Source organism: Salvelinus alpinus, chromosome 9 (genome assembly GCF_045679555.1).
Source record: "Salvelinus alpinus chromosome 9, SLU_Salpinus.1, whole genome shotgun sequence".
NCBI lineage: Eukaryota > Metazoa > Chordata > Actinopteri > Salmoniformes > Salmonidae > Salvelinus > Salvelinus alpinus.
In genome coordinates this window covers 65962242-65983366 of record NC_092094.1, presented here as the reverse complement: position 1 = coordinate 65983366, position 21125 = coordinate 65962242, and the positions used below count along the sequence as shown (strand labels likewise).

The 21125-nt window shown below is 45.8% G+C and overlaps 1 protein-coding gene across 4 annotated transcripts in view; it reads right to left on the bottom strand.

Moving 5' to 3' along the window:
- Positions 1-1894: 1894 nt before the first annotated feature.
- LOC139530502 (protein Smaug homolog 1-like) overlaps positions 1895-21125 on the bottom strand; it is an 87288-nt gene continuing 68057 nt past the window's right edge. For all 4 annotated transcript variants that reach the window (XM_071326983.1, XM_071326984.1, XM_071326985.1 and 1 more), the window contains 7 exons: positions 20155-20401; positions 19415-19500; positions 19089-19207; positions 18723-18930; positions 13513-13639; positions 9643-9726; positions 1895-7904 (listed from right to left, as the gene is read on the bottom strand). In XM_071326983.1, coding sequence (XP_071183084.1) covers positions 7876-7904; positions 9643-9726; positions 13513-13639; positions 18723-18930; positions 19089-19207; positions 19415-19500; positions 20155-20401 — 900 coding nt within the window. In that variant the 3' untranslated portion in view covers positions 1895-7875. The remainder of the gene's footprint in view (positions 7905-9642; positions 9727-13512; positions 13640-18722; positions 18931-19088; positions 19208-19414; positions 19501-20154; positions 20402-21125) is intronic.

The following is a 21125-nucleotide window of genomic DNA, read 5'->3' as shown; positions in this document are numbered from 1 at the left end:
GATAAATAGGTATAGTAGCAAGGAACATATATTCTGACGAGCGGTATATTTTTTAATTGATTGGAAATATATAATACTCATATTGAAATGGGGAGGTTTTAACCAATGTGATTTGGTCATTGGGGTTCAGTGTGTGTGTGTGTCGGGGGTTGGAGTATATGAGCGCTAGTCAGTCAGACAGCTCCTGCATCGTCTCTGTGGCCTTCTTTAGAAGGATTTGTTCTTTGGGTTCCTTCACTACTGTCGTTTACATTATTACACTTCTTACTGTGTTCATTTGAAAGAGTTTTCAACAAAGGAAAATAAATCTGTATGTGTGAACTAGGAACATGGGTACTGTGCTCTTATTTGTAAAGCCCTGTTTATACCTGATGGTAACATGCCTGTCCTGATCTTGTCCACATTCTGATTGGGCTCACATTTTTAGACTGGTCTAAATAATGAAAATAACTGGTTGTGATCACAGGATGCTAGCATAATATATACTGTGCTTAATGCTGTGTTGGTAACCAAGTGGGAAGTGGGAATTTACAAAATACGACTGGGAAAAATCCACTTGAATGGCCTTCCAACTTATAATTACTAGTGGGGAACTCGTCTATCATCCTGTGCTCCTACTGCTTCCACATGCTGACCTCTGACGTCACCTACTAAGGAAATTACCTCTAATGCAATTTCCGGCAGTTAAATGCAACAAAACATTATTTATGAAAAGCAATATTTATTTTATTTAACCTTTATTAAACTTGGCAAGTCAGTCAAGAATCAATTATTATTTACAATGACGGCCAAACCCGGACGACGCTGGGCCATTTATGCATCGCCCTATGGGACCCAATTATGGCCGGTTGTGATACAGGCTGGAATGGAATCAGAGTCTGTAGTGACACCTCTAGCACTAAGATGCAGTGCGCCTTAGACCGCTGCGCCACTCGGGACCCCCATATACAGTATACTGGACAAAAATATAAACACAACATGTAAAGTGTTGATCCCGTTTCATGAGCTGAAATAAAAGATCCCAGAAATGTTCCATATGAACAAAAAAGTTGTTTCTCTCATGTTGTGCATTAATTTCTTTACATCCCTGTTAGTGAACAATTCTCCTTTAAGATAATCCATCCACCTGATAGGTGTGTGATATTAAACAGCATGAGGACTATTTGTGTCTGTAATAAAGCCCTTTTGTGGGGAAAAAATCATTTTGATTGGCTGGACTGGTCCCCCAGTGGGTGGACCTATGCCCACCCATGGCTGCACCCCTGCTATGTGAAATCCATAGATTAGGACCTAATGAATTTATTTCAATTGACTGAAATCCTTATATGAACTATAACTCACTAAAATCTTTGAGCATGATGCGTTTATATATTTGTTCAGTATAGTAATATGGTTTTTGAACACATTCTCAGTTCCCCCTCACACTGTCAAAACCACTACGCAGATGTCGGCTACAGCGGATGTGATTGAATAGAGCCCTTAGTTTATGGTTTACACAGCTTGTTGGCCATTAGCCAATCAGCGTTTCTCAACGAGTTCAAAGCACACGTATGCATCCAACTCGTAAATTCCCACCTCCCACTTGGCTACGAACGCAGCATAAGACACCCAGATAACTGAACATTGTGTTCACTTGCTATGGAGGTGCAGGGATTTTTTGGGGGAGAATGATTCAGCTTTTTTAGCTGGTGTTGTGAAGAGCGGTACCCTCCATAACTGGAACCCGTCTCTTGGCAACAGGTTTTATGAATGTGCTTCAGCTCCTCTGATTCGTGGAATTTTTGGATGAGTAGCCAGTAGAATCGTCTCCTGCTATGGTGTGACCTCCCAGAATGCAAGACGTATCGCTTTCATTAGAAATTGAATTGAGTAAAAAAAGAAAAAATAATCCAGACAATTTTACAAGTTATTCTTTAATACTTTTTTTTTGTCTGTGGTTATCACAAAGACGTCAAGCATTTTAACACAGACCCCACAAAACAAAACATTCAGTATCTTTCACTCACACACTTAACAGCTCTCCCATTCTGACTACATGGCAACCACTCTCCCATAGACAAAAACAAACACACAAATACATTTACACAGAGGAGTCTCCATAGATCCATGTAGAACAGGACAGATGACCATCTACACTTCCTCTCACTAGCCAAACCCTGCCCGACGCAAGTAGCCAAGTTACAGGAACACAGAACCTGAGACAGGCTTTTGGCCGGGCATCAGGGCCGAATAACAGCAGCCTCCATTGGATCGGGCCATGTCATGTCGCAGCATTTCTGGTACATTTGGAGAAGACGTATTTTACAGTTACAGCATGACGCGCATGCACACTCTTTCTCACACGCAACATATACATCGGTTTGTTGTACAGACAGGTACAATTCATAACTTCATATCAGCATTGAAAAGTACCTGCAAAGTACAGAAACCAAAAAATATGCTGACAACACAAGGCTTCCATATTGTTTTTGTCTGAAAACGCGACACCAACAAGACAAGTTCCAAAGTGTCCTAGAGGAGCTCGTATGCAGTTTGGAGGATGCCACCATTGTAACTGTCAACATAGCTCTAACTGGGTTGCTTCATGTAATACTGTTACCGTTTTCTAAAGTCCATAGAACATAATTTACATTTGGGGTAAATGTCTCGAGTACAAAAAAGGCACTGCCATTTGTTATTCAAAATATGACTTCCCAGCCTTGTGCATGCATTTCTAAAATTACTTTTCCCCCCCCTCTTGTTTTTTTGGGGGGGGCTTTTGAGTTTTATTCTTAAAAATAAACAATTTTTAAAAATATATATGTAAGCCTGCAGTCAATACAGGATATTGGCTCTTTGATAACAAAAACAAAACAAATGAAAAGCACAGTAACGTGGTAGAACCTTTGTTACAGTGGATGATTGAGTATTCACCCCCCAAAAAAACTCGCCATTGAATAATTAAGCGATATTTAACTAATGTGCAGAGTCTACGACAAAAAAAACAGTAAAAAAAAAAAAAGCGTCAAGTCTTCATTTACACTAAAAAGAAAAAGAATATATTTGGAATATTATCATCTAACTGTTAATATTGCAGTGTGTACAGCAGCTCTCTCTCATCTCAGAGGGGAGGAGCCCTATAGAGTTTGGATGCACTTTGGAAAAAAATAAAAATAAAACTCTTTGAGTAGCTTCCGGAGGAGTCAAAGTCTGATCCACGGCTGCAGTAATATATGAACGACATTGACTCCTCTTCTGTTTACTGCCTCATCACTCTCTCATAGGCACATACTGTAGTGTACACTACATGCAAACACACAACCTCATGGGCACTTGTGAGTGTGTACATCCCAACCTAGCATGCTCTATCCCCTGCCCTGCAGTTTTTGCCAATCTTATGGATGGGCTACTTAGCTTAGCCTTCCACTGTGATGTCATCAAGAACCACACAGGTGGTGGTTAGCTTAGTAGGCACTGGTCGACCATTCCCATATGGCTAGCCCTGGACCTTCAATACTCATAGCCAAAGTCTATTAGCCGACAAAGTAGGAAGGGCCGTATCCCACACAAATAACCCCAGATGAACCACGTCTCTTGGCAATGTGTCAAAAGGGTTGTCGCCCTCGTATCCAGTTTGTTTTGCTGGTGGCTGGATCAAAAAGGGAACTTTGCGAACAGAGCATCGAGGTGTAACATTTCTATAAAAGAGCACACACAGTATTCAGTCATTTGGCCAACCAGGATATAATAAGCATTTCACAAAGCGTCAGAAAAAAAAACACACAAATCCCAAGAAGACACTGGTTGTGTGTCTTTCCTCCACTATCAAAGACAACAATTTGCGATTATAATGTAGTTCAAAAGAAGAATAACTATTATTTGAGATGTACTTATGGTCACCAGCCATAGTAAGTTAATACATATGGTACTTTAAATAATACATCTAAATGAATACAATAATCAACTCCGCAACAGTAATAGAAAAAAAATCAAAAATAAATAATGATTTGAATCGGCTAATAGTATTGATTCACATGGCAGTGACAAGTGGCTCTAACTACCATGTACTGTGTATCCACTGATGCACGTTGCATCGGTGTAACAATGCATACTGTATGCCGCCACTAAATATTTTCCAAGCCATGCCACAAAAGGGTCCATGCCAATTCATGCACCATTCACCTTCCCAGTTAAGGCCAATGCGTTTTTTAGTGAGCACACTTCCCGAAGCAGTGACGTTTGGCTGACTGAAAAGTCAGTGACATTTTGTCAAGAACAGGTTACAGGTTTGACTGGGTGAGGTTGTCAGTCGTCAACCTTACCTTTTGACAATATGGTTCAGTCTAAGAACTTCAGTTCAATGTACACTAGGGGAGTGGGCTGTAGTTCTTGTGGCAGAGAAAGGGTGCATTTGGCATGAAGCTTGTTTCATCTCACTACTCGAGTTCACCTCCCTTTCTCTGAACTGCAAAACCCTGAACTTTCCCTTTCCAAACCTTTGCTTCTCCCCACTGAGGAAGGTCTATGGCACAAACTTGGCATTTCTATTGCTGCACCTATTGGAATTGTTATTGATGGATTAGCTGTAGTAAAATATCACGGCACCAAGTGCAGAACAAGAAAACAAGACTTTTTAAGAATAACATTTTTTTTAAACAAAATAACCCTCACAAAAACACAATTTTGAATCGCTCCAAATTGATTCCAACTTGGGAAAAACCAACCAGGATGCCCATTCAGGCAAAAAACATCAGCATGACCTTCCATGCACAAAAAACCCATACAGAGCCAAACTGTTATAACTAAACTTTTAAGAGCTTATTTTAACATGAACCTATCCTTATAGTCTGTCATGCAGATAACAACGAACAGAGGATACATATAAAGACTAAAAAACAACAAGAAATCAAAGTGCCTGGCTGTCGGTACCTGCTTTTGGCCACCAGGTGGAGGCAAGTACTAAAAAGAGAGCAATCTCGGGGAGTAAAACTACTTTTAAACCCTTGCTATGCTGCTCGAGGGAAAGGAAACCTCCTCAGCAACCTTCTCATTCACTATGGCTACTTCCTGATTCTCCTGTCCTCTGTATACATCCCTGGTTAGCATTCTCTCCTTCCTCCTCGATTCAGAACATCTTTGACCGTCTCTTACTTCCTAGTAAGATTGGGAGCATATAGCATACAACATGCAGCGCTATATCATCTACCCTGGACTGAAAACAAACAAGTGATCCTCATTCTAGTTCACAACAAGACCCATTGAAAATACTCCAGACCCACACTGACTAGCCCTAATTATAGACTAGGTCACACAACGTTGTGCACCTGTTACAGGAACTTCGCTCCAGACAAAGCCCAAGCAAATGAACAGCAAATTTCAATGCATAGTCTGCAGGTACAAAGGCTAAAATTAAAATAAATAAATACATACACACTACCGTTCAAAAGTTTGGGGTCATTTAGAAATGTCCTTGTTCTTGAAAGAAGAGCAATTTTTTTTTGTCCATTAAAATAACATCAAATTGATCAGAAATACAGTGTAGACATTGTTAGTGTTGTAAATGAATATTGTAGCTGGAAACGCCTCACAAGTTCTCAACTGGCGGCTTCATTAAATAGTACCCGCAAAACACCAGTCTCAACATCAACAGTGAAGAGGCAACTTCCGGGATGCTGGTCTTCTAGGCAGAGTTGCAAAGAAAAAGCCATATCTCAGACTGGCCAATAAAAAGAAAAGATTAAGATGGGCAAAAGAACACAGACACTGGACAGAGGAACTCTGCCTAGAATGCCAGCATCCCGGAGTCGCCTCTTCACTGTTGACGTTGAGACTGGTGTTTTGCGGGTACTATTTAATGAAGCTGCCAGTTGAGGACTTGTGAGGCGTCTGTCTCTCAAACTAGACACTCTAATGTACTTGTCCTTTTGCTCAGTTGTGCACCGGGGCCTCCCACTCCTCTTTCTATTCTGGTTAGGTCCAGTTTACACTGTTCTTTGAAGGGAGTAGTACACAGCGTTATACGAGATCTTCAGTTTCTTGGCAATTTCTCGCATGGAATAGCCTTCATTTCTCAAAACAAGAATAGACTGACGAGCTTCAGAAGAAAGTTCTTTGTTTCTGGCCATTTTGAGCCTGTAATCGAACCCAGAAATGCTGATGCTCCAGATACTCAACTAGTCTAAAGAAGGCCAGTTTTATTGCTTCTTTAATCAGAACAACAGTTTTCAGCTGTGCTAACATAATTGCAAAAGGGTTTTCTAATGATCAATTAGCCTTTTAAAATGATAAACTTGGATTAGCTAACACAACATGCCATTGGAACACAGGAGTGATGGTTGCTAATAATGGGCCTCTGTACACCTATGTAGATATTCCATTAAAAATCTGCTTTTTCCAGCTACAATAGTCAGGGTAGACTAGTGGTTAGAGCGTTGGGCTAGTAACCGAAAGGTTGCAAGTTCGAATCCCTGAGCTGACAAGGTACACATCTGTTGTTCTGTCCCTGAACAAGGCAGTTAACCCACTGTTCCTAGGCCTTCATTGAAAATAAGAATTTGTTCTTAACTGACTTAACCAGTTAAATAAAGGTAAAATATATATTTTTACAACATTAACATCATCTACACAGTATTGTATATATACATGTGTATATATAATATGTCATTGGCCGGTGTAAAAGATGAGTTTACCCTGAACTTTACCATAACTCTGCTCGGCTATTTTCCCTCTGTCTTGTTTCAAATCAAAGTCCCTGCCCCTGACATGAATCCATCATCGCTAAAGTCCTCTTCTCCTTCCAAATCACTTAGCAGAGACCATCCTGTGTTTCTCCACTTTCATTTCCCCTCCTCCCATCTCTCCTCATGCCTCTCTTTTCCTTCTACACACCTCCGCCGCATCCCTCTCTCTTTTTAGCGTTCTCATTTTCACACAGTTTGGCTCCTGGTAAAGGAACAAAAAGCAAAAAAAAAACCAATGAATAAGTCCGTGGTAATAGTGATAGCTACTGTGGGACGTTAGACTATAAAGCGACTAGTATGTCACTGCTTTACAAAAAGTTATAAAAAAAAAATCAAGAGATAACATTCATACCTGAAATGTATAAATGTTTCGGTACCCTTGATAGTAACATCTTGTGTAAACAATACATACATGTATAAATGCTTTTTCTCTGTCACCTATTCAGAGCATAGGGTTCTCCCAAGCCTTTTGAAAAATGGCCTCCCTAAAACTCTCCCAAACAGTGGGAGGAAAAGCCAAGGCTTCTCTCACAAAGTGTTCCACATTGTTTACTTGGCTTGTTTGTTTTTGGCTCAGTGACACCGGGAGAAATGCTGACTGGTGTGAACTGGTGTGGGAATTGTGTTACTGGTCTGTAACTGGGACTGAGGGTAGAGAAGGGAACAGAGTCTGGAACTCTGTAGCATGATGTACTACAGTACCCATAATGCACAACCCCCCCCATTTTAACAGAGCCCAGGGCCATTCGGTTGTTGGCTGATGCCGACCCAAGTGATACTACAGTATATCTCCCACAGCCCGGCAGAGTGCACTGTTGTGGGTAGTTATACTGGGTGCGACACTGTGAGGAGAGGAGTCTGTACTGCCTATCTTATCTGTCACTGAAGCCCAGATTCTTATGAGGGTGCTGGGGCATAGCTGTGTTTTGTCGAGATGGTAACATGCCAATTTGCTGCGGTGTTAGCAGTTTTTCACAGACTGGCTAATCGTGGAGTGATTTGGAGCTCGCCCACCCCCCCGGTTGACCTCTCCCATTGGCCGTGGGGGCGCCTGATGGGCAGGTGGGGTGGGGGGGTGTGGGTAGGGGGACTTTGGGTGTTCGGCGAGCCTCCTGGGACCAGCTCAGTCTCTCCTGGTCTCCTTCAGGTCCTCCTCTCAGATGGTGGATGTGCGGTCGACTCCATCTAGACACACAGAATCGAGGGACACGGGACAAACCATCACATAGGAATGAGAATAACACAACTGGACAAATATAGATGGAATGTTTCAAAGACAAAAAAACTATGGTTGCATCTTGCCTGGCTGGCCAAACAGAGGACCAAATGTTTGTCCTGGGATGCGTCCCAAATGGCACCCTATACCCTACATAGTGTACTACTTTTGACCAGGTCAATGGTCAAAAGTAGTGCACTATAAAGACAATAGGGGGCCATTTGGGACATTGTCCCAGTGGTTCAGACAGAGTGAGCGATGAGTCAGCTGAAAACTCTGCATTACTACATTCATCGGAGGTATGTGCTTTGCGGTACTGTAGCACTAGTCGAGCTGGGTATACGTGCTGGATGTGCTTCTACACAGCAAATGTGTGTGTGACCAGCAGTACCAGAAACCAGAGGCAGTCACTGGGGGAGGTCAGAGACCCATGATGGACTTTCTTTGGGTCTTCGGGCTTTAGAAATGCACTATATAAATCCTATGTATCATAATGCACCCTATAGACCAGGGTGCATTACCTACAAGCGGTTTCATAAAGACTTACTATTACTGAAGTTCCTGTGTGTGGCCCAGGGTCTCATGACATGGCCTGCATCCCAAATGGCACCCTATATAGTACACTACACTGGTCAAAAGTAGTGCACTATAAAAGGAATACACTTCCATTAAAGTCATATATAGGCAGCGTTTCAAAGGCGCCCCTAGCCTTTACACCCGGCGCAAGTAAGCAAAATGCTAATAACTCCACCTTTCCCTCTGATAGGCTAGACGAAACTTTCACCGTATTGGATATACATCCTTTCAGATCTACAGAACAGCCTAGAAGGTTAGGGGCTGGAAGCATGCCAATTAGGGAAATGACTTGGCAACTTTGTCAAATTGGTCAAAAGAAGAGAGAGAGTTTGATCATTATTAGAGCTGGACGTGGTATTGCTGTATTTGAGCATGTCAGAGCTTTCTAATGGACATCACTTACTCTGTAAAGAACGGCTCAGGGGCATTCCATTCACCATGAGTACTTTCCTTCTAATTTCTATTCTGTCCATTCAGTATGTTTCAGAGAGGAGAAGGGGCGTAGGGGTACAGCAGAGAGGAAGGGTCCTGTCTGAGACTGGCATTCCTCCGCTTCCCACCTCTACTCTGGGACTGTCCACGCAAAAATATACACACACACACAAAGCGCTGCTTGTCCACCCCAGCTCCGCGCCGAGCACTGAGGGCCACTGTCTCTGCGCTGGTGAGGCCGGGGAGAAAAAAACAAACCAGCCCCTTTATTCAAAGCTAAACTCCACTTATAATGGGAACGGTTACTGCATTTATCCAGCTCCCTTCCCGTCTCCTCCTCTCCTCGCAATACGTGTGGATTCATTGTGAAGTCACACCCTGGCTACAGGCCAGGGTGTGGGTTCAAATACTATTTGATTGGCTGGAATTCCAAAGTTGTGTCTGTTTTTTTCTGTGCATGTGTATATGCTGTGGAGACAAAGTAGTAAAGTACTGGAGTGTAGTGAGGGAGTGTGTGTGTGTGTGTGTTTGTGTGTGAGAGAGAGAAAGTGTGTGTGAATCTCTATGTTTGTGTGTGTGTGCGAGCGCACGTTTGTATAAACCAAGGGGTACAGTAGATTGATACAGTAGTGTGTGAGTATTGACAAAGTGCAGTAGTAACTGGAGTGTATGTGTTCATGGTAGTTGTGGTGCTCTTACCTCCCAGAGCGTGTTCCGTCATACTCAGACACAGAGACTCCAGCCGGTTGTTGATGTCTGGTTCAGTCACCGGCACCTGGAGATCTGGAGAACATCACAACGTTACAGCATACACACAACCATCTACCTGGAGAACACCACCATGTTACAACATACACACAAACAACTACCTGGAAAACACCACAACGTTACAACAACATACACACAACCAGCTACATGGAGAACACCACCACAACAGTACAACACACACACACAACCATCTACCTGGAGTACACCACCACGATGTTACAACATACACACAACCATCTACCTGGAGTACACCACCACAATGTTACAACCAACTACCTGGAAAACAACACCACAATGTTACAACAACATACACACAACCAACTACCTGGAGAACACCACCACAATGTTACAACATACACACAACCATCTACCTGGAAAACACCACCACAATGTTACAACAACATACACACAACCAACTACCTGGAGAACACCACCACAATGTTACAACATACACACAACCAACTACCTGGAGAACACCACCACAATGTTACAACATACACACAACCATCTACCTGGAAAACACCACAACAACATTACAACAACATACACACAACCATAATGTTACAACATACACACAACCAACTACCAGGAGAACACCACAACAACATTACAACAACTACCAGGATTACACCACCACAATGTTACAACAACATACACACAACCAACTACCTGGAGAACACCACAACAATGTTACAACATACACACAACCAACTACCTGGAGAACACCACCAGGTTACAACATACACACAACCAACTACCTGGAGAAAAACACCACAATGTTACAACAACCAACGTTCACGCAATTTACCACAGAGGGGTATACTACAAACAGAATCAATGAGTTAGCCAGATAACTTTGATAAACAACCAGAAATAAGTATTGATTTTCTGGTTCATTAAGAAAGTGGAAGAACTTGACTGGCCTGCACAGAGCCCTGACCTCAACCCCATCGAACACCTTTGGGATGAATTGGAACGCCAACTGCAAGTCAGGCCTAATCGCCCAACACCTATGCCCGACTTCACTAATACTCTTGTGGCTGAATGGAAGCAAATCCCTGCAGCAATGTTCCAACATCTAGTGGAAAGCCTTCCCAGAAGAGTGGAGGCTGTTATAGCAGCAAAGGGGGAACCAACTTCATATTAATGCCCATGATTTTGGAGATGTTCGACAATCAGGTGTCCACATACTTTTGGTCATGTAGGGTATGTGATCAAAAAAAAACGTAAGCAAGATTGAAATTATGATGTTTTAGTGAAATGTTGTATCTGTTTGGGCTCCTTATGTAGTCTACAAATTATTTGTAATTATGTTCCGGTCCCCTGACCATCCAGTCAATAATAAATCGTCTCGCGGTTGAATGGAGTGGTTGATCCCTGATCTAAAAGGTCTCAATCCTATAATACCTTAACCTTTCCTGACATCACCACCCCCAGTTGGCAACGGACAAGAGGGAATTATTGTGGCCTCCAAATCCCTGTGTCATAACAATCACCTCCACTCAACCACGCCGCTTGTGCCGTTCTTAATCTGATTACACTACCGGGGTGGTTTGGCATGCGTGTGGTGTGTGTCTACTTCTCAAGTCTAAAGTCACGCGTTCAGCCACAAGGGGGACCCCCAAGCTCCCAAAAAACCTTAGAAGTGACAGAGGGTCAATTGCTTACTTGCTAGCCGAGCAGCCCCCTTACTTCAGCTGTGAGCTCCTACCACGGGGGGGATATCTAGGCTAACGGTCTTTAGCTGCTACTGCCTGCCTTGCCCAGGGCGGCTGTGAAAATCCCTTGGGGGTATAGAGAAGAGCGGAGTTAGGCACTCAGCTAGACAGAGAGAACAGTCCGCCACCGGCTATTTTTAGGTCTCAAATCCTGTCCCCCTCCACACACACTCGTGTGCTCACATGCTTGTGCGCAATTAAAAAAAATAATTTTAAAGAAGAATCAATAATTTAAAGAAGGGAGCGATGGAGGGTGAGAGAAGAGGGAGTCCTAGCTTTCCAGGCAGCTACATACTCTGGCCCGCTCCAACTCTAGCCACCTCTGAGTGCATGTGCAGTGTGTATGTCTCATAGAGGCCGAGAGCGAGCGAGAGAGAGAGGCCGAGAGCGAGCGAGAGAGAGAGGCCGAGAGCGAGCGAGAGAGAGAGGCCGAGAGCGAGCGAGAGAGAGAGGCCGAGAGCGAGCGAGAGAGAGAGGCCGAGAGCGAGCGAGAGAGAGAGGCCGAGAGCGAGCGAGAGAGAGAGGCCGAGAGCGAGCGAGAGAGAGAGGCCGAGAGCGAGCGAGAGAGAGAGTCCGAGAGCGAGCGAGAGAGAGAGTCCGAGAGCGAGCGAGAGAGGCCGAGAGAGAGTCCGAGAGCGAGCGAGAGAGGCCGAGAGAGAGTCCGAGAGCGAGCGAGAGGCCGAGAGAGAGTCCGAGAGCGAGCGAGAGAGGCCGAGAGAGAGAGTCCGAGAGCGAGCGAGAGAGGCCGAGAGAGAGTCCGAGAGCGAGCGAGAGAGGCCGAGAGAGAGTCCGAGAGCGAGCGAGAGAGGCCGAGAGAGAGTCCGAGAGCGAGCGAGAGAGGCCGAGAGAGAGTCCGAGAGCGAGCGAGAGAGGCCGAGAGAGAGGCCGAGAGCGAGCGAGAGAGGCCGAGAGCGAGCGAGAGAGGCCGAGAGCGAGCGAGAGAGGCCGAGAGCGAGCGAGAGAGGCCGAGAGAGGCCGAGAGCGGCCGCGAGAGAGGCCGAGAGCGAGCGAGAGAGGCGAGAGCGAGCGAGAGAGGCCGAGAGCGAGCGAGAGAGGCCGAGAGAGAGGCCGAGAGCGGCCGAGAGAGAGGCCGAGAGCGAGAGAGAGGCCGAGAGCGAGAGAGAGGCCGAGAGCGAGAGAGAGGCCGAGAGCGAGAGAGAGGCCGAGAGCGAGAGAGAGGCCGAGAGCGAGAGAGAGGCCGAGAGCGAGAGAGAGGCCGAGAGCGAGAGAGAGGCCGAGAGCGAGAGAGAGGCCGAGAGCGAGAGAGAGGCCGAGAGCGAGAGAGAGGCCGAGAGCGAGGCCGAGAGCGAGAGAGAGGCCGAGAGCGAGAGAGAGGCCGAGAGCGAGAGAGAGGCCGAGAGCGAGAGAGAGAAGGGAATGTGTGCCAGGGCGCCCCAGCCACCCTGCACAAAGAGACTCATTGTAACAGTCCGCTGACTCTTCCCTCTCTCCGTCCCTTCCCTTCCTCCTTCTCCGTCACATACTGCTGCATTCCCTCATACCCCCTGAAACTACCCTCCCCCTTCTTCCTCTCCATTCTTAAAAAAGGGGGGGATACACTTTGGTTCACCATGAAAGACAGGCCGGAGGAGGAAGTCCCCGCTGTCACATTGATGTCCATTTTGTCCTGCGGCTACAGCATCCAACCGTTACCGAGCAGAGCAGAGCATTGACTTGAATGGGAATGTCTGTTCTGGTTATTCGATTTTCATGAGCCTGGCCAGCATTGGGGGTAATGGGACCAGTGTATCAGATGCTGTAATGCCACACACAGCACAACAGTCTTGGGTAAAGCTCCCTGCAATACACCATCATCCTCAACACACTGCATTTAACGCACCAGGAACAACATCTCTCTCCAGGTTAACAAATAGGAAGGTAGTGAGGATGCTAGGCCGCTGAGAGTTTATGGAGACAGATGTCGATACAAAAAGGAGAGGGAGGGAAAGAAAAAGACAAAGTGTGAGTTCGGGAAACAAAGAGGGACAGGGTAAGATAAAGAGAGCAACGGAAAGAGAGAAAGGGTTACCTTGTACAGTAGGGTAATGTGTAATAGTGTAACCGTGTGTAAGGTTTCTCTTACCGGACTGCTGGAACATAACCATGGTGTGTGGCGTGGTGTGGACAGGCAGGGAACGGGTCCTCTGCACTGAGCTGTGGGTTCGGCTGGGCATGCTGTTACTGCCCCCGGGGTTGGCGAACCAAAGACCCTGTTGGACAAACTGATCGTCAGACAGGCAGCCACAACAGACCGGTAGGCTGGAGACTCATATCTTTGGATCATTACAGACCGAGACTCACACACACTCCGGTATATCTTTGGATCATTACAGACCGAGACTCACACACACTCCGGTATATCTTTGGATCATTATAAACTGGCACAACAACCCCAACAATGGATGCCACAAATCTAACCACTAACAGAAATTGCTGTGAAATATGTTAACAGTGGCAGCTCATCCACTAAGGCGTTAGGGGCTGGCTGTGCCCCACTTGTGAATGGTCAAAAAAATAAAATAAAAAATACCCCCACACACACACACATATACATATATATATATATATATATACACAAATAGTGTGGTTAATTTGTGGTCATTTTACAGTTTCAAATATGTCCAAAACAAGCAGTCTGGTTACCTATCGTCTGCAATAGCGTTCAAACTGCTGCCCAGTGCTTGGATTACATTGCTTGCTATTGTGGGGGGGGGGGGGGGGGGGACGCAGCCCTGAGATTGCAGGATTTCATCAAATGATTTGTTTTGTGTATTGGGTACTGAACAGATGGAGCATAAGAGAAGACTGCAATGAACTTGTAAAATAATCATGACAGTCATTGGAAACCAGGGACCTGAACCAGACGTTCACATACAGTCATACAGGGGCGGCCGGTAGCCTAGTGGTTAGAGCATTGGGCCAGTAACCAGCAGGTAGCCTAGTGGTTAGAGCATTGGGCCAGTAACCAGCAGGTAGCCTAGTGGTTAGAGCGTTGGGCTAGTAACCCAAAGGTTGCTAGATCGAATCCCAGAGCTGACAAGGTAAAAATCTGTTGTTCTGCCCCTAAACAAGGCCGTTAACCCACTGTTCCTAGGCTGTCAATGTAAATAAGAATTAGTTCTTAACTGACTTGCTTAGTTAAATAAAGGTACATTTAAAAATATATATATTTTTTAAATACAGTCAAAGGACAGTGGGATACGCTCGCTAGAACCTTCTTGCGGATCTGGTAGGATAAAAAAAACAAGTCTCTGTGTCATTAGATGCTAGCTAGTGGACACTAGCTACTGGCAAGCACAATGTTAGCATACAGGTAGATAGACTTGTTCAGCATGCCAGCTAGCAAGCTAACTAAAGTTACTGGCAAACTCATTATGCTTGTGACATTATGCTAGCTAGCTATCCCCCGTTAGAGTTAAAAAATATGAACTTGCCCCAGGTATTTAGCCAATCAGCGGCCACCACTGTATGTTAATGACCCTACGACACCACAGTAATATGACATACAGTTCTGCACAATGTTGGCGATACTTGAAATGCCCCACACCTTGGCACCCAGGGAATTGTAGTTTCAGATCCTTAGACAAACTACTGAGTACACAACACTTAACGGTTGTAAAAATTTTCATTTATATTGATTTAATTCACACACTTGACTGCAGAATGACTTCTAGGCGAATGGTAGCGCGGTAGCACTAAATGCACAGGAGAGGCTACCTGTTGGAGAGGCTACCTGTTGGTAGTACACAGCTTAAATAATGTGCAATGTACATTTTGGTTCAACTAAAATCTGTTTAATTGAGACTTCATCACGTAACTAAATGCACACCCGGGGGTGGCTTTATAAGTGTGTAAAAACTGGGGAGGGCACCCCAGAAATGTTACCTCTCTAGCCTATAACCACTGAGCCGTTACACAGTCAACCTTTGATTTTTCTCTCCACGTTTAGCCTCAAACTACTGACACCTCTCTGGAACCTGCCTATTATACATTCAACCTTCTTTCTTTCTTCTCCTGCTCTCTCTACACTATCTCTCCCCCACTCCCGCTCTCCCTACTCCCTCCCTGTCCGCCTTGCTCTCCCCCTTTCCCGGCCCTCCCGTACAGAGGGCCAGCGGAAAAAAAAGGAAATGCCTGTGTACGGTTCTCACTGCCTCTGACGAGCTCATTCTCTCTCCGCCCTCCCTCTCTCCCGGGTCGCCCATCCCCCCTCCACCACCAACTCCCTAACTATGACTCACCCTCGCGCTCTCCTCTCTTTTAAACACACACCTTTCCATCCTGTCCAAACAAACCGTCCGACGGAGAGAGTGTGCGAAAGGTGGAGGAAGCGGTTTCGGAATTTCCTCCCATTGTAAGGATGCCGTAGAAAAATGCTGAATGGGAGCGGAGTGTCAGGTTATCACTGCTGCCGACTAGAGGACCGCTCAGCAGTAGTGATGTAGGGCCTGTGGAACGCATTTGACCAGAGTTCCAGCCACTTCACTGTTGCATTCTTCCCCCCTTATGGTTGTGTGTTTTGTATGACTGTTTTTTACAACTCTGTATTTCACAGGGAGGGATCATTCGTGACAGATGCTGAAAGAGGGAAAATGTCGCTCGGTTTGCACTTCTTCTCCGTGTGGTGGGACGATTCCAGACACGTGATCAAGTAGTGGTTCTCTCACTCTTTCCTTTCTCCAGTTATTACAGTGGGGCAAAAAAGTATTTAGTCAGCCACCAATTGTGCAAGTTCTCCCACTTAAAAAGATGAGAGAGGCCTGTAATTATCATCATAGGTACACTTCAACTATGACAGACAAAATGAGAAAAAAAATCCAGAATATCACATTGTAGGATTTTTTATGAATTTATTTGCAAATTATGGTGGAAAATAAGTATTTGGTCAATAACAAAAGTTTCTCAATACTTTGTTATATACCCTTTGTTGGCAATGACAGAGGTCAAACGTTTTCTGTAAGTCTTCACAAGGTTTTCACACATTGTTGCTGGTATTTTGGCCCATTCCTCCATGCAGATCTCCTCTAGAGCTGTGATGTTTTAGGGCTGTTGCTGGGCAACACGGACTTTCAACTCCCTCCAAAGATTTTCTATGGGGTTGAGATCTGGAGACTGGCTAGGCCACCCCAGGACCTTGAAATGCTTCTTACGAAGCCACTTCTTCGTTGCCCGGGCGGTGTGTTTGGGATCATTGTCATGCTGAAAGACCCAGCCACGTTTCATCTTCAATGCCCTTGCTGATGGAAGGAGGTTTTCACTCAAAATCTCACGATACATGGCCCCATTCATTCTTTCCTTTACACGGATCAGTCGTCCTGGTCCCTTTGCAGAAAAACAGCCCCAAAGCATGATGTTTCCACCCCCATGCTTCACAGTAGGTATGGTGTTCTTTGGATGCAACTCAGCATTCTTTGTCCTCCAAACACGACGAGTTGAGATTTTACCAAAAAGTTATATTTTGGTTTCATCTGACCATATGACATTCTCCCAATCTTCTTCTGGATCATCCAAATGCTCTCTAGCAAACTTCAGACGGGCCTGGACATGTACTGGCTTAAGCAGGGGGACACGTCTGGCACTGCAGGATTTGAGTCCCTGGCGGCGTAGTGTGTTACTGATGGTAGGCTTTGTTACTTTGGTCCCAGCTCTCTGCAGGTCATTCACTAGGTCCCCCCGTGTGGTTCTGGGATTTTTGCTCACCGTTCTTGTGATCATTTTGACCCCACGGGGTGAGATCTTGCGTGGAGCCCCAGATCGAGGGAAATTATCAGTGGTCTTGTATGTCTTCCATTTCCTAATAATTGCTCCCACAGTTGATTTCTTCAAACCAAGCTGCTTACCTATTGCAGATTCAGTCTTCCCAGCCTGGTGCAGGTCTACAATTTTGTTTCTGGTGTCCTTTGACAGCTCTTTGGTCTTGGCCATAGTGGAGTTTGGAGTGTGACTGTTTGAGGTTGTGGACAGGTGTCTTTTATACTGATAACAAGTTCAAACAGGTGCCATTAATACAGGTAACGAGTGGAGGACAGAGGAGCCTCTTAAAGAAGAAGTTACAGGTCTGTGAGAGCCAGAAATCTTTCTTGTTTGTAGGTGACCAAATACTTATTTTCCACCATAATTTGCAAATAAATAAATAAAAAATCCTACAATGTGATTTTCTGGATTTTTTTTCCTCATTTTGTCTGTCATAGTTGAAGTGTACCTATGATGAAAATTACAGGCCTCTCTCATCTTTTTAAGTGGGAGAACTTGCACAATTAGTGGCTGACTAAATACTTTTTTGCCCCACTGTATATTATCCCCCAATGCATATTTAAGCAATAAGGCCAGAGGGGAAAGGGGGATACCTAGTCAGTTGTCCAACTGAATGTATTCAACTGAAATGTGTCTTCCGCATTTAACCCAACCCCTCTGAATCAGAGAGGTGCGGAGGGTTGCCTTAATCGACATCCACGTCTTCGGTGCCCGGGGAACAGTGGGTTAACTGCCTTGTTCAGGTACAGAACGGCAGATTTTTACCTTGTCAGCTCGGGGATTCGACCCAGCAACCTTTCAGTTACTTGCACAACGCTCCTACCCACCAGGCTACCTGCCGCCCCTAGGAGGTGTGGTATATGGCCAATATACCACGGCTAAGGGCTGTTCTTACCCACGACGCATTGCGGTAACCAGTTTATAATAGCAATAGGGCACCTCAGGGTTTGTGATATATGGCCAATATACCACGGCTAAGGGCTGTGTCCAGGCACTCCGCATTGAGTCGTGCGGGAGAACAGACCTTAGCCGTGCTATATTGGCCATATATCACACCCCCTCGAGCCTTATTGCTTAAATACACAGCTCCTCTTGAGACTGAGAAGACAACAATGCTTTCGTTTTTTCATCTGGGGCCCTTTGTATCACGACCCACTACTGTAGCAAACCAAATTGACGCTGACGAGGATTGTTTGTCTTTTCATTGAGAGGTAGACTAACTCCACAACATGACATCACCGAACAAATCCACTCAGATCTACATGAACGCACAAAATGGAGATACGTGCGCTTAATTCAGACCTCACACATTGGATGCCAATAGGAGACTTGAGCACGCCACTATGTGGGCAGGGGCTAGATAGACGGGGCTAGGAGAACGTTAGATCGGGGCATCCCCAACTATCATCCTAGCCCAAAGGGAGACTCCGCAATCTGGCATCACCAAATAAATAAAACATCTACATCAATTGCCTGGGCTATGGGTGGAGGCCATGTGCCTATTGGCTAGGAGAAAGTTAAAGTCAGAAGTGTCTCCACCTGTCGTCCCTGCTTGAGGCCAGTGGGGGTGCTGCTGGCGCTATGTGGCGTGGGTCCCAGCAGGCCCAGCCTGGCGCCGGGCAGGCTCCGCGAGGGCATCTGGAACTGGCGCAGGCTGCGACGGGCTGCCGACACGCTGCTGCTGCCCCCCACGCAGCCCACCGTGGGGAGAGAATTGGACTGGCTGAAGCCCCGGCTACTGCTGCTGCTGCATGGGAGGAGAGAGAGACAATGCTCTGATCATCATTTGACCTTTTTCCCAATATTTTTTAGGCCGTTAGGAATCAAAGAAGGTAAAGTATTTTGTGACAACAGCGCGTCACCCTCTCTCTCTGTGCGCGTGTGTGCGTGCGGTCTATAGCTTACCTCCTCTGCGCCCGGTAGCCGGCCATGTCCAAGAGGGCCTTCCTGGGGAACGAACGGATCAGCTTCTGCACCTGTTGTTTCCACGACAACAGTCGCTTCTTCTGTGTCTCCGTGAATGCCTGCGGGAGGAGGGGGGTGAGAGGGGAGAGGGGGGAAGGAGGGGTTGCAGGGCCAAAGAGAAGGAGAGAGCATGACTCAGGGTTTTGCAGTCAGAACATTTTGAGACCTTCTAATGTGATACATTCACCCTTGAGCTAAATAAGGGTCTGAAGAAGTGTATAAAGAAAAGTCTTGTCAGTCAGGTGTGTGTGTGTCTGTGCGTGTACCTCGTGAAGAAGGCACTTGTCAATGAGCTGCAGGTAGGAGCTGATGTTCTCTTCGTCCGGCCTGGACACCAGGAGCTGTGTGCAAACTGGAGCGTGAAAGAGGAAAGAGTGAGGCAGGGGGAATTTGATGACACAGAGGGCGTTTGAGCGAAGAGGAAAGCTCAGGGGAAACCTGGCCCCACTGATTTACATCTTCCACATTTGTTCTGATATGGCCACTGTTTGCTCAGCACATAACACTGACATGGTAATGGAGAGGAAGGGCAGTCAAAAAACCAAAAGGCCCCATACTAGAATGTTCCTTATTCCACCCTTAAAGGGGCAATTTACTCCAAATCTTTTTCATTAGTCCACTTTTGATGCAGTCTCAAAAAGTGTGAATATCAGCGTTAAAGTTTTCAAGATATATCGCTTTCAGTCTCCTGATGCCCAAAACGAAGTAAATGCAAAAAGCCTATAATGTTGTCTTTTGCGTCATCAGACTTTTCCAGGAAGTAGACACAGGCTTTCTATCAGGCTAGCTCTGACGCTCTCATGTGCAAAATAATGATATTTTGAGACCACATCGATGGTGGACTGGTGAGCAAGATATGAAAATTGTTTTTCGATTTAAATAGCCCTTTAATATTGACCACATTGTGATCCCAGGTGTCTTTCAGTGCAGTCTCTCAGCAGCACCTACATCAAACGTGTTGTGTGTCAACTTCACTTCCCAACCTATGGGACTAAATCCTCTGTACCTTTGCCCATGACGCGGGTGAACTGGCCGGGGATGTCCCCCTCAGCGATGAGGGTGGTCCCCGTCTCCCCCTCCCCTCCTCCCGGGCCGGCGCTGCTCTTCCCCTCTGGGCTCAACAGGGGCCTGTGTGCGGTCGAGGAGGGCGAGCTGGGGGACGACTCGTCGCTGGCTACCGCCTTGATGGGCGTCAGGATCATCTGTTGGAGCTCGGCGAGAGGGCCACGCAGGTTACCGCCCTCTAACACATCCTGGGAGAGAGAGGGAGAGAGTGAAGGGGGAAAATAATACAAGGAAGTGATGGAGAGAGATACATGGGCAAGTAAACAAAGTGAGAGAAAGTTGAGAGAATAAAGGAATGAGAAAGGAGAGAGAGGTCACAGAGATGAGGGAAAAGAGGAGTGAAAAGAAAGGAGAAGGTAGGTATAGCAGGGAGAAAGTCAAATCAGCACGATATGAAGGCGCTTCTTTAACATCGAAGACACACATCAGCAGCTTGTACACGTGGAGGCCTGGAGATGCTAAATGTGTTTATGCTAATTAATGGTCAATTACCGTGAGACCGGCAGTCTTTTGCATGACACTAACCAGCAGACAAAATGTCATGACCACAGCCCTAGATGATACCAAACAGTTCCGGACCGTTACAGTAAGGGAGGCAAATACGCATAGTGCTATTCAGAGGAGAATCATTCTAGAAGTCTACGTCAGAGTCCTCTCTACACCAGCAGCTGTCAGGTGGGCGACGGGATACCAGCCATGAGATGACGAGGGAAAATAAAGTAGTTCCAAAAATACACGCACGTTTCGCTCCTATCCTGTCTGCGTCTCAAAGTGAAAGGAGAGCTTCCAAGGGCCCTCACTTGGACATCTTCCTAGTATTGTTTTCACCAGTCTTTTCCACTACGTGCAGATGGAAGGAAGAAGTCAGTTGACTGACCCTTTAGAAAGGAAGACAAAAGCTGACCACAGTTG